The sequence below is a fragment of the Triticum aestivum genome, chromosome 4D, assembly GCF_018294505.1.
Source record: "Triticum aestivum cultivar Chinese Spring chromosome 4D, IWGSC CS RefSeq v2.1, whole genome shotgun sequence".
In the NCBI taxonomy this organism is placed as follows: Eukaryota; Viridiplantae; Streptophyta; class Magnoliopsida; order Poales; family Poaceae; genus Triticum; species Triticum aestivum.
This window is the reverse complement of record NC_057805.1, coordinates 506,254,082-506,266,633: the sequence shown is the minus strand read 5'-3', so window position 1 is coordinate 506,266,633 and position 12,552 is coordinate 506,254,082. Positions and strand designations below refer to the sequence as shown.

The following is a 12,552-nucleotide window of genomic DNA, read 5'->3' as shown; positions in this document are numbered from 1 at the left end:
CGAGCCGCCACCGCACCACCGCGCCGCCCGACACACGGCCCACACTCTGCCGCCGCCAAGGCTGCGCCGGAGAGCCGCCGCGCCGCTGCGCCCACCGCCAGCACCGCATCCCGCCGTGGCCACCCCGTCCCGCATCGGGGCCACCGCGCGAGGAGACGAGAACGCCCCGCCGCCGCCGGGGCCGGCCAGGCTTTGCCTAGCCGCACCCTGTGGCGGCGGCGAGGGGGGAGGAGCGGGGTGGAGGAGGCCTCTGGCGGCGGCGATGTGGTCGCCCTCCCCGTCGCACGCGGGGCGACGCGGGAGGGATACGCTCTGCTTGCTCCGTTTAAGCACTTTGCTCCTTGTGGACACATGATGAATGATGAAGCAGTCAACAAAATTCACCTCCCCTCGGCGGTGTCTCAGCCGCCCACCCAACCCAAGAAGTAACCGTTACCCTGAGGGACCAGGCCGGCGGCCGCCCCACGCAAAACTCGCTTCTTTTTCTCCCCCAAAATTTCAAAATTCGAATTCCCCCTCAAAACTAACGCCGTCAGCCTCTATAAATCCCGCCCCACCAAACCCTACCACCCCACTAACGCCATCCACCTCCTCCCCCCAATTCCCCACCCCCACCGGCGCCGCCGCACCTCGCCGCCGTTCGCTCGTCCTCCGAAGGGAAGGGAGGGAAGATGAGGGAGATCCTGCACATCCAGGGCGGGCAGTGCGGGAACCAGATCGGGGCCAAGTTCTGGGAGGTGGTGTGCGCGGAGCACGGGATCGACCCCACCGGCCGCTACGCCGGCGACACCGACCTGCAGCTCGAGCGCGTCAACGTCTACTACAACGAGGCCTCCTGCGGCCGCTTCGTGCCCCGCGCCGTGCTCATGGACCTCGAGCCCGGCACCATGGACTCCGTCCGCTCCGGCCCCTACGGCGGCATCTTCCGCCCCGACAACTTCGTCTTCGGCCAGTCCGGCGCCGGCAACAACTGGGCCAAGGGCCACTACACCGAGGGCGCCGAGCTCATCGACTCCGTCCTCGACGTCGTCCGCAAGGAGGCCGAGAACTGCGACTGCCTCCAAGGTCTCGGCTTTCTTCTTCCCCTTTCTTCTCCGTTCCTCTGTTCCGTTCGTCCGTCCGTCCTCCGCGCCGGCGCCGGCGGCGTAGTTAGATCTGGAGCGGAAGGGAAGCGTTGGCTGACGGATCTGTGCGGGCATGGCAGGTTTCCAGGTGTGCCACTCGCTGGGCGGCGGCACGGGGTCCGGCATGGGCACGCTGCTCATCTCCAAGATCCGGGAGGAGTACCCGGACCGCATGATGCTCACCTTCTCCGTCTTCCCCTCGCCCAAGGTCTCCGACACCGTCGTCGAGCCCTACAACGCCACCCTCTCCGTGCACCAGCTCGTCGAGAACGCCGACGAGTGCATGGTGCTCGACAACGAGGCGCTCTACGACATCTGCTTCCGCACCCTCAAGCTCACCACCCCGAGCTGTAAGATTCCTCCATCATTTCTGCAGCCTTTGCATTCTTATTACTGTTTGATGATTGCTGATGCCTGATGTCCACTGATCAAACAATCCAACAGTCGGCGACCTGAACCACCTCATCTCGGCCACCATGAGCGGGGTCACCTGCTGCCTGCGCTTCCCGGGGCAGCTCAACTCGGACCTGCGCAAGCTGGCCGTGAACCTCATCCCGTTCCCGCGGCTGCACTTCTTCATGGTGGGCTTCGCGCCGCTCACCTCGCGCGGCAGCCAGCAGTACCGCGCGCTCACGGTCCCCGAGCTCACGCAGCAGATGTGGGACGCCAAGAACATGATGTGCGCGGCCGACCCTCGCCACGGCCGGTACCTGACCGCCTCCGCCATGTTCCGGGGCAAGATGAGCACCAAGGAGGTGGACGAGCAGATGCTGAACGTGCAGAACAAGAACTCGAGCTACTTCGTGGAGTGGATCCCCAACAACGTCAAGTCGACGGTGTGCGACATCCCGCCCACGGGCCTCAAGATGGCCTCCACCTTCATCGGCAACTCGACGTCCATCCAGGAGATGTTCCGGCGCGTGAGCGAGCAGTTCACGGCCATGTTCCGGCGCAAGGCCTTCCTGCACTGGTACACGGGGGAGGGCATGGACGAGATGGAGTTCACCGAGGCCGAGAGCAACATGAACGACCTCGTGTCCGAGTACCAGCAGTACCAGGACGCCACCGCCGACGAGGAGGGCGAGTACGAGGACGAGCTCGAGGACGATGCCGACCTCCAGGACTAGAGATCAACCGAGTACCGCGTATGATTATTGGTTCTTTTCTTATGTTAATTTGATTGTGTAGTGCTCTTCTGTCTTTCTTGGTGGGTGCTGTTGTTGAGGAACAGAAAACTCATGGAAGGGTGGTTGTTGGTGAGATAGCTTGGTATAACCTCTGGCACAATTGCTGTGTGCAAGCAACGCCCTGTTGCGTTCTACTGGTAGTGGTGTGTGTTGTCTGGTGTCCATTGTCTAACTATCATGTCCAAATCTAATGTAATTTGAAGTTGCTTGTGTCTGATTTCAGTTCATGATTTGTGCTATGCTCTTCATCTAATTATCGTGTTAAATCTGAATGTAATTCAGAGTTGCTCGTGTCTGATTTCAGTCCATGATTTGTGATATGCCCTTGATCTTGTTCTGTTTCATGCTGTGAAATGAAATGTGAGCACCACTAGTTTCTTTCTTCTTCCACCAGCCGTTGCTGTCGATCTGCAAATGGTATTATGATTCCGTGATGACAGATTGTAACACTACTATGTTGCTGTTCCAGTGTTTACATTATTGCTTGCAGCACACATATGCCAGCATTGTCTGGTTGTAGTTGTCCATCCATGGATCTTGTTCTCTGCATGCTGCACCACAGTTGGTGATGGCCAGCATTGACTGGCCGTAGTTGCTTCGGCCGACCCCAACACATGGACGCATGTGTAGCGCAGCACACTTTGCCGGACAGCAAAGTTGCTCCTTTTCCCCATTCTGCAGTGGTTCACAAACTCCCTGTGCATGGGATAGATCTATGTAGTACTCCCTCTGTCCGAAAATACTTGTCATCAAAATGGATAAATAGGGATGTATTTAGAGCTAAAATAAGTCTAGATGCATCCTTTTTTATTCATCATTTACTACCTTCGTTTGAAATTACTACTTGTCTTAGATTTGTCTAGATCGGATGTATGTGTATATAATAAGTTGTCCTATGTTTGACTGGTCTTATCTCAAGTTGCTGTGAGTTTGACCGGTTATCATCTTGTTCCTCTCGATGCTCTGTTTCTGAGCTAGTAATTTATACATCTACCGTGCGATTCTTCTATCTTATCCTCTGTGTCCTTGGGTTGATCTCCAAGCAGGTAACATCACTAGTTTATGCACTGCTGCCGCCTTCGAGGATCATGCACACAGACACATTACACACTACAGAGACTGAGGCCATCAAGCAAGATTCTGCATATGCATGTGGCCATGCACTCTAGACCAATGGTTGGAGATGCAGATCACATCCCATGGACGCCATGTGCAGGTGCAGCACAGCAGAGTGTATGGGGCACATGCACATCCCTCATCTATCGATCGTTACTAGGAGCACTGGACCAGGCTACAGTTTAGTGCTGCTCACTCGACAGTTATCCCTGCCACTGCAGTGTTGAGCCATGAGATGAGATTGGGCTGTCCTACGTTTGACCGGTCTGATCTCGACTCGCTGCCAGATTACATCTGTTGGACTGGTCATTATCATCTTGTTCTTGTCGCTGATACTAAGGATCTGCCTGCCTCCTAGTATAGACTAGTTAATTCTCCAATATCCATTTCTATGCCTGGGCTCATCTGCACCCTATGAACAGTGAAATCAAAACAAATACTAGAAAAATTCCAATTTTTTGCATGGAAGACGTTTCGGTGCGTGAGGTCCGTGCAAAATTTCAGCTCATTTGCACATCTGAGTAGCTCTCCGGAAAAAAACGGCCCGAACAATACACTATTTCACATACCCCAAATTTGTTTTTTTTTGTCTAAGAAATACTCGAATGTCAAAATGAGCTGAAATTTGGCACGAACCTCACGCACTGAAACATCTACCATGCGATTTTTTAGGGGGAATTTTATGATTTTTTTTAGTATTTTATTTGATTTTACTATTCATGGGGGGTGCAGATGAGCTCGGAAGCCAAATCGGCCCTGCTTCTCTCCTACATCTGTTTTCTGATTCTTCTACCTTATCTGATGTGCCATTGGATTGGTTTGATCTCCACCAAGGTAACCGCACTAGTTTATAAAGTACTGCTGCCTTCGAGGATCATGCACACAGACATAGAGAGATAGAGAGGCCATCAAGATTCCTTCCTCCTATGCATTCACCTACTCTACATCCAATGGCCTGATCTAAAGAAGAAGAAAAGTTTGAGATGGCTTGGAGATATAGCAATGGAGTTTCTTCATCTGCACCACACTCCTACTCGTGTCTGTGTTATCAGGCTCATGATATGCAGATGATGTTTTCAGGCCGGCAGACCCTGATTGAATCTTCAGACTGTTCTTGCCTTCTTATGGCAGCACACTACCAGGTTCCCACAAACTGCCTTCCAGACTATGCAAGGGCATGGTTCAGCTCAAGAACACGCCCCTTGCTTGCGCCCGACGCATATCGATAGGTTTGATGATGGAAGAGGCACTGGTGCCGACTCGCACTCAGTCTATATGCAGCTGACCAACATAGTTATCAACAGAAAAGAACCAAGAGTACAATGTTCACTCTATCAACAGAAGGAAGAAAAAACACTAAGACTAAACTCAGTTACACGGTGGTCGCAAAAAGCGCAACTATCTAACAAATGCGCTTCCTACCACCTTGAGAGGGTAAATGTATCACAGGATTGAGTTCAATCAAATACAGTGACGCGAAGTTGTTAAGCCACTCCAAGAGAGGAGAGGGCTTGACAGCACTCCCGCCTGATCCATTCTGTTCTGCCGAAGTAAAAGACGCATATTCTGGATTCAGATTAACTGCTCCAACAAAGGGCTTGACATCAACCTCATCTGCTTCGTTCTGCTCCACGCAAGTACGAGGTGCATATTCTGGATTCGGAAATAACCAGTCCGACAAAGGGCTTGGACATCAATCTAGCTTGATTCGTTCCGCTCCACGGGGGTACGAGGTGCGTATTCTGGATTTGGAATAGCCAGTCCGACAAAGGGCTTGACATCAATCTCGCTTGATTCGTTCCGTTCCACGGGGGTACGAGATGCATATTCTGGATTTGGATTCAGCAATCCAACAAAGGGCTTGACATCAACCTCATCTGATTCGTTCTGCTCCACGGAAGTACGAGATGCATATTGTGGCTTGACACGATCACTGGGTAGAGTGCTGCCATTTCCGGTGGCACCTTGCGTGTTAGGATAACACGCAATGGCTGCCCTAGGTGCGTTGTTTGGAGAGAACAAATTGTTGTGAAAGCTTCCAAGAAGTGCCTGAAAGAAGCATACTTTAACTTAGTAACTGGATCAAGGCCTGCTGTGTCATCACTCGTCAGTTTCATGTAGGCATATAACAAAGGACTGAAATAGAAGAATGCAGTTCCTTATATTCTAGAAAGAAGCAAACTATTTTGGATTGAGGGCTTGACACCAACCTGATATGATTCATGCTGTACCACGGGAGTACGAGATGCATATTCTGGATTTAGATTAACCAGTCCAACAAAGGGCTTGACATCAACCTCACTTGATTCATTTCGTTCCATGGAAGTACGAGATGCATATACTGGATTGGAACGCTCACTGGGTAGAGTGCTGCCATTTGTGATGGCACCTTGCGTGTTAGGATAACACGAAATGTCTCCCCTAGGTACGTTGTTTGGCAAGAATGCACTGTTGTGAAAGCTTCCAAGAATTGCCTGAAAGAAGCATATTAAATAAATTATGTGCTGTTATCACTTTGTCTGTTTCATGTAGGCATATAACAAAGGGCTGAAATAGAAGAACGCCGTTTCTTATATTCAAGAAAGACTATTTTGTACTCCCTCCGATCCATAATAAGTGTCATGGTTTTAGTTCACTAAATAACTGTTTACAGGCAATGAAATGAAAAGTTTTACACGTTCTAACATCTTTACATACCTGGACAGGAGTTTCAGCTATGAGAGGTCCAGCTATAATGCCACTGATCACAAAACTATTGACGGAAGCAAGGGTAATACGCAGAGATCGATGGTCATTAGATGTCAAAATGGATCCAGACAGCCGGATGATTTCTAAAGGGCCCTGCAGAAATTGAATTAAGAGTTATGGAAACCAATTTTCAATGGATGAATAGAACTCATAAGAAAACTGTGCTCACTCGGAAACATGGACCTCTTGTAATCACAAATAACTGAGACAAAAACCGTAACGTTCCCCACAGGCCTTCTTCATGTAATTTGATACTGACATTTACTTGTTCCAAACAATCACTTGACCCACATTTCCAGAATTTCATGCTATTTGATGTTTGCGATGTTGAATAATTGTAAAAAGAGTATGTTAAATCTTGAGGAGCTAAGGTCAAACCTTGTGAGTTAGAATGACACCAGATGGCTGGACTAGAACTGCTTCCCTAACAGACCCAAGAGCTGAAAGAATGCAGATGGCCTTCGAATTCAGCTGTGAGACCGCCATGACCCTTGATATGATATCCTGCAGAACAGTTTTCAGATGATGAAATTTCTTGGCACATTTAATTGGAGAGAGTATGTTGAGTGACCAAGCATTGCCCCTCTGTTATGAGGTTCATCCAAATGTTAAGACCTTTGCAAATCATGTACATAGAAACAGGGGGGTCTACAGCAAAAGGAAACCCACGGGGGCAAACCTTTATCTTCTCTTTCCTTCTAGAGATATGACTGTATAACTTGTGTCAAATTAAAATAAAGATTCACTTGTGCTGAAATTGGGTACTGACTTCATCCCATCCCACTTGTCATCAGTGTTTGGTTCAGCTAATAGGTTCATTTGCATCAATAGTTTAAACAGTAAGCATTGGCCTCGTTTGCAATGTTACGTCAAAGCAATAATAAACTTATAAAGATTAGCCTTTTTTTGAAGAATAGAGAATATATTATTGCTTTGACAATAAAAGTCCAGCTAAGCTGCAACTAGAGAATTGAACAGCTCATAATGCCATACACAACACTCTGCACATACTCCCTCGGTTCACAAAAATAAGATGTTTTGGATATTTCAATATGGACTACATACAGACTGAAATGAGTGAACAAACACACTAAAACGTGTCTACATACATCCGATCCAGAAAAAAGTTAGAACATCTTATATTTGTGAACGGCGGGAGTAGTTTCTAATTTCTATGGCTCTTTAACAAGAAATTCTTCTCCATTGAGGGGCATACGAGATCAAGACAAGCTCTCTGCACACAATTTCCATTGAGGGGCGGCGAAAGCAAACCTTTGCATCATCGAAATGAAACACACGTGGCTTGTTTGGGTTCAGAGTTTCAGCAGGGCATAGTCAGACAGAGATTTGTTTCAGTTCTAACATGAACAGAGAGTCAAGCAGCATACCTCTCCCACGGCAATGGTGAGCACGTGCGGCTGGAGCCCGCCCAAGTCCCCTTGCCCTGTCCACGGCCACGCAAGATTTCAGCAAGCACTAGGCGGTTAAGCATCCACGAGCATGTATCGGGGCGAGAAGCCTCACCGTGGGCGGCCGGATTCGGCCGCGCAGCCGGCGAGGGCGCGAACCCCGGCGGCGGCCCGAGCCCCGGCGGTGGCGGCAGGCAGGCGACCTTGCGGGGGCGCCCGCGGCGCCGCTTCTCCGTCGGAGTCCGCAGCGGCGCCCGCGGCGGGGGAGGGGGCGGGTAGACCGGGCGGGGGATCGGCTCGGCGAGCCGCGGCGGCGGGGCGACGCGGGTGCGCATGGCCCACACGATAGGGGACGGGCCCCGCAGCCTGTGCAGGCCCGTCGGCGCCTCCATTGGCCGCGCCTGGGAGGCGGCCTGAGGCCCAGAGGCAGGCGGCGGCGACAGCGGCGGCGGCGGCGGCGGCGGAGGAGACGGCGAGGAGGTGGCTGCCACAGAGTCCTGCCCGGTTGACACCGCCGCTTCCGTTTCTTCCATTTTTAAAAATATTCGTGCTGATGTTGAAGTTTGTTCCGCTTATTGGAACTTGTTTGGGATTTATTTTATTTTATCATAAGGAATGCATATACCAAGAAGGGTATAAATGCTTGGATTAAAATATTCCATTATGTTTATACAAATATAAGTGCCACGCGTTTTCTATTTTTCTTCGCGAGGAAGGGTCTCGAAGGACCCGAAAGCGGCGGTACACGACAGTTTGCATCGGATCCCAAGTAAAAGTAGCATTTATACAAATATAAATGTCACACATTTTTTTCTTCTTCCCGAGGAAGGGTCTCGAAGGACCCGAACGCGGCGGTACATGACAGTTTGCATCGGATCCCAAGTAAAAGTAGCATTTATGCAAATATAAATGCCACATGTTTTGTTTTTTCTTCTCGAGGAAGGGTCTCGAAGGACCCGGAAGCGGCGGTACACGACAGTTTGCATCGGATCCCAAGTAAAAGTAGCATTTATACAAATATAAATGCCACACGTTTTCTTTTTTCTTCCCGAGGAAGGGTCTCGAAGGACCCGGAAGCGACGGTACACGATAGTTTCCATGGATCCCAAGTAAAAGTAGCATTTATACAAATATAAATGCCACATGTTTTTCTTTTTCCTTTGGAAGGATCTTGAAGGCCCCAGAAGCGGTGGCACGCGATTGTTTATATCAGATCCCAAATAAAAACAAAGATTACAGATAACTCCTCAACTTATGCCAAGAGGGCCCCATATAGTGGAAGAAAATATTGTTGCTACGGACCATGACACTTGAGACGACGGGACCTCCACACCTTCCCTTCAAACAGCGACGCATCCCGAAGAAAGAAAAGATGGACGCTGAGATGAAGCTACACGGCTTCCCCTTAGGCAGCTAAGCTGATCTTCCCTTCGAGTAGCGACACACACCAAAGAAATAAACCATGAACGCTGAGCCGAAGCTACAGTACATTCCCTTGGGCAACCAAGCAGAGAGGAATAACACTAGCCACCCTTCGGTTAGAAGGGTTAAAGGCTATGCCATGAAGGCTGACAACCGACGGATGCCGCGGGCGCTAAAGCTCCATATCAGACCTCACCTTTGATCATTTAGCTCCATCCTTTTCCATGGGCTCTAGCTCTATGTCCCTTCCTTGTTCCTTATCCACCGCCGTGGTGGCATTGCTAGTCAAGAATGAGAGTAAGGCTTCCTCCAAAGATGGACACATCGAGCCTATTTAGGGATTCGTTAATGCTACTCTCGTCGGTTGCGTCTGGCTCCCCGCTATGGAGCACTGCAACCAACAAGAGAACCACCATTAGCCAACCTACATTGCTCAGGAACGAGGGCATTGCGCTCCTTTGCGACATCATACAATTCGCAAGAAGGATCACATGCTACACCACAAATGGCCAACCATTGAGCGTTGTCGCGGGTGCCATAGTTCAAAAAACAAACACCTTTGATCATGAGCACCATCTATTTCCATGGACTCCAACTCTATGCCCTTCCATGCTCCTTATCCGCCTCAGTGGTTGCATTGGGAGTCAAGAAGGAGACCGAGGCCTCCTTAGAACAAGACATCATTGAGCTATTTAGGGCGTCGCCGATGGTGCTCCCGTCGGCTTCATTTGGCATCTAGTCATGGAGCACCACAACCAATAGGACAACCACCTCTAGACACATCACATTCCCTAGGAACGGAAGCATCGATGGTGCGCTCCTCTTCAACATCATACCATTCTCCTCTAAGGCACCAGGCGACCTAGCTCTAATATGCACATGATTGCCCAAAGCTCGGTTGGCCTTTCACCCCTAGCCACAAGTCATCCCCGTTTAGAGCTCTCTTTAACCTGCTCATGCCCCGTCTCCACTCTGTCTGATCGTGCCGCTGGAGAAGAGTGGGGATCGAGACAGGAGCACCCTGCGAGAGACCTCTCAACTATTCTATACATGAATATGGAAGGTAAGACAGAGGCCCCTCCCCCCGGGTCCTTATCATCATTTGAAAGTGAAGTGCCGATCAAAGGCACAAGCTGTGTTTGGTCATATCATTCAATTGGGTCGGTGCGAAAATAAACCAATGCTTTCACTCTTAACGCGTCATCCTAGGTCATGAAAGATTATTTAGATACAAATACCCAAATGCATTGTCTCATAAAATGTCGTATCAAGTGATGTTGCCTTTAATTGATTCTAAGACTATGTCTGCGTCCAAAAATATGGGCTAGTTGTGCAAAATGCTCCTAGCGAAGAAGAGAAAAATAATGAGAGAAGACACAACGAATCAGAGAATTAATTTCATGCTTGGAGGAATGAGCTAAGAGCAGTAACTCCACTCCATGTCTGGATATTGCGCACCGTGCTCCCTCGGCCATTGCTCTTGGTTGCAGATATCATCGTGTGGATGTGTAAAACATGCATTGCACATGTTAGGTTAGTTGTTACTCAATCTGTTCTGAAATATTGCTTCTTTTATCTTTATGTAGCCATTCAAAAAATATATCAAGATCGACAATGACACACTGATACTAGGAGATCAAATACAAATTATATCTCCATATAGTGCATTTTTAAATATAAACAGTTGAAATAAATTTGATGATTGACTTGTTGGAAATATGAGCAATTTACCGAATGATTTTATTAACAGAAATACTAGATAAAGCACGACTTGTATAGCAGTGATGAAATAAGCCATGCGATTTGACCTAAACATATCTAGAGCAGACAGTATAGCATGTTGCCTATATGAAATAGAGCATAACATATCTAAGGCAAACACTAGAACAAGGAACTGTAGCAGGGCCTCTAAGAGGAAGAACACGTACGGGACATCAGCAGCAGAAGCGCTGGACTTGGGGTCGGTGTCCTCGCCAGCCATATCGTCGAAGAGGTTGTCGATGTCGGGGAAGAAGTCGTCGTCAGGAAAGTAGTCGTCGGAGTCCGGGGTGTCCGTGACGAAGAAGTCAGTAGTCGCGCGAAGCGCTCCTCAAAAACCTTATGACCCTTCTCCTGTACAGGACTCAAAAGGTGCGGTTTCGGAGACCTACTGTCCCGACCCGCGGTGCACGCCGCAAGCCGAGATGGGGAAGATCGTAGCAGTAGCTCAGTGGTCAGGAACTTGGAGGCGAGAGGGTTGTGTTGTTCTGGTGCGTCTCACTGGGAGGAGCGACCTCCCTTTTATAGGCGCAAGAGAAGAAGGCGAGAGGGCAGCGACGGGAGGTGAAACGAAGAGAGTGAGGCGAAGCGAACATGCAGCAGGCGAAGAGGTGCGCCGTTCCTATTCAATCTCCACTTCAGCAAAAACGTTTCAGCTTCCGTGTGATCGTTCATATACCCGTCGTGCGTGGCAAAAATTTAGACATCGGCTCGTCCCCGCAACCCGTCGTGACGAGGCGGGCGGTGGAGGAGGAGCGCGCGTGGATGTCCCTCTTGTTCTCATGCTCATACATGTGGCGAAAGAATCTCCCTTATAAAGAAGTCCAACTCCCTCTAAACTAGCAATGTGGGACTAAACTTTAGTAGTGCCCCTTGCCTTGCACGAATGGGCTAAGTGGGCCTTTAGAATTTATTAGGAATTTCTGAAATTGTTATTGGGCTGGCCCATAAATAGATAAAATTCCAGCATGACTTATCATAAAAAGCTAAACCATGCTACTCCAAATTTAATATGATGATTAGCTTAGCATGTGACGGTGTTATGGCCCATCGGTGCCTCATCATACCAGAAGTTGGCTTGAGTAGGCCAGTCCGGGGCCCGCAAGTCGGTTTTAGCCTTGGCCCATCGTACCGGCCCATGGGCCCCTATGAAGAGAAGGACTCGAAATACATGCAATATACAACAAGGAATCAGGCGTCCAGGGGGAAATAACTGCATAAACCATCTTTTTCCCTCCGGTCTACTCGTCTAGCCAAGATACCCTATTAGGGATCTGCCGAAAATAACTCCGACAGCATGGCCGATCTTCTTATTAAAAACAAGGAGAATAAGAGGGTCAACTATTGCAAGGAGGTCAACTTAGGAGGAACCGGCGATTGCTTAACTCGGCTACAACCTCCTGCATCTTCTCCATCGACGTGCCTTGCTTTCGCTGGTCTTGTTCCACTATCCCTTTTCTTCCACTATCATCGACCTCATATTTTTCCATATTTCTTGCAGTTGTCACCATCATAATGTGTAGCTAACACTTGTTGCAGTCGTTTTGGAGGCCAAGCGAGAGGGAAATTAAGAAAAACATGCAACATTGCGACTTCTCATCAAGTTGGATTCAGGTTTGATGCTTCTTGTGTCAAATAGTCAACATACTTTCCATCCTGCACTAGTTCATTGGATCATTTTCTTTCTCATTTATTGACATTTATCTTTTCTCGAGCTAACAGTACGGTTCTTCTTTCTCTTAGTGTTTTTTTTGTAATTTTCTTATAATTTCTTCTACTCCTCGATTT

The 12,552-nt window shown here is 49.1% G+C and overlaps 2 protein-coding genes across 2 annotated transcripts; one reads left to right on the top strand and one right to left on the bottom strand.

The window, feature by feature from the left end:
* Window positions 1-566: 566 nt before the first annotated feature.
* Window positions 567-2,538, top strand: LOC123099112 (tubulin beta-2 chain). The gene is made up of 3 exons (XM_044521254.1): window positions 567-1,065; window positions 1,205-1,474; window positions 1,569-2,538. Exons 1-3 carry the CDS (start codon window positions 672-674, stop codon window positions 2,249-2,251), a joined length of 1,347 nt encoding a protein of 448 aa, XP_044377189.1. The 5' UTR covers window positions 567-671; the 3' UTR covers window positions 2,252-2,538.
* Window positions 2,539-4,703: 2,165 nt separating this feature from the next.
* LOC123099111 (AT-hook motif nuclear-localized protein 11) lies at window positions 4,704-8,140 on the bottom strand. The gene is made up of 6 exons (XM_044521253.1): window positions 7,700-8,140; window positions 7,564-7,619; window positions 6,554-6,679; window positions 6,125-6,268; window positions 5,638-5,901; window positions 4,704-5,476 (listed from the first exon to the last, which is right to left on the bottom strand). The coding sequence occupies exons 1-6, from the start codon at window positions 8,115-8,117 to the stop codon at window positions 5,126-5,128; spliced, it is 1,359 nt and encodes a 452-aa protein (XP_044377188.1). The 5' UTR covers window positions 8,118-8,140; the 3' UTR covers window positions 4,704-5,125.
* Between the last annotated feature and the right edge of the window lie 4,412 nt (window positions 8,141-12,552).

Coding starts and splice junctions, on each gene's coding strand:
- LOC123099112 (XM_044521254.1), top strand. CDS start 672: ATGAGGGAGATCCTGCACATCCAGGGCGGGCAGTGCGGGAACCAGATC. Junction 1,066..1,204: donor GAACTGCGACTGCCTCCAAG/GTCTCGGCTTTC, acceptor CGGGCATGGCAG/GTTTCCAGGTGTGCCACTCG. Junction 1,475..1,568: donor CAAGCTCACCACCCCGAGCT/GTAAGATTCCTC, acceptor ACAATCCAACAG/TCGGCGACCTGAACCACCTC.
- LOC123099111 (XM_044521253.1), bottom strand. CDS start 8,117: ATGGAAGAAACGGAAGCGGCGGTGTCAACCGGGCAGGACTCTGTGGCA. Junction 7,620..7,699: donor GCCGAATCCGGCCGCCCACG/GTGAGGCTTCTC, acceptor GGCCGTGGACAG/GGCAAGGGGACTTGGGCGGG. Junction 6,680..7,563: donor TCACCATTGCCGTGGGAGAG/GTATGCTGCTTG, acceptor ACTGTTCTGCAG/GATATCATATCAAGGGTCAT.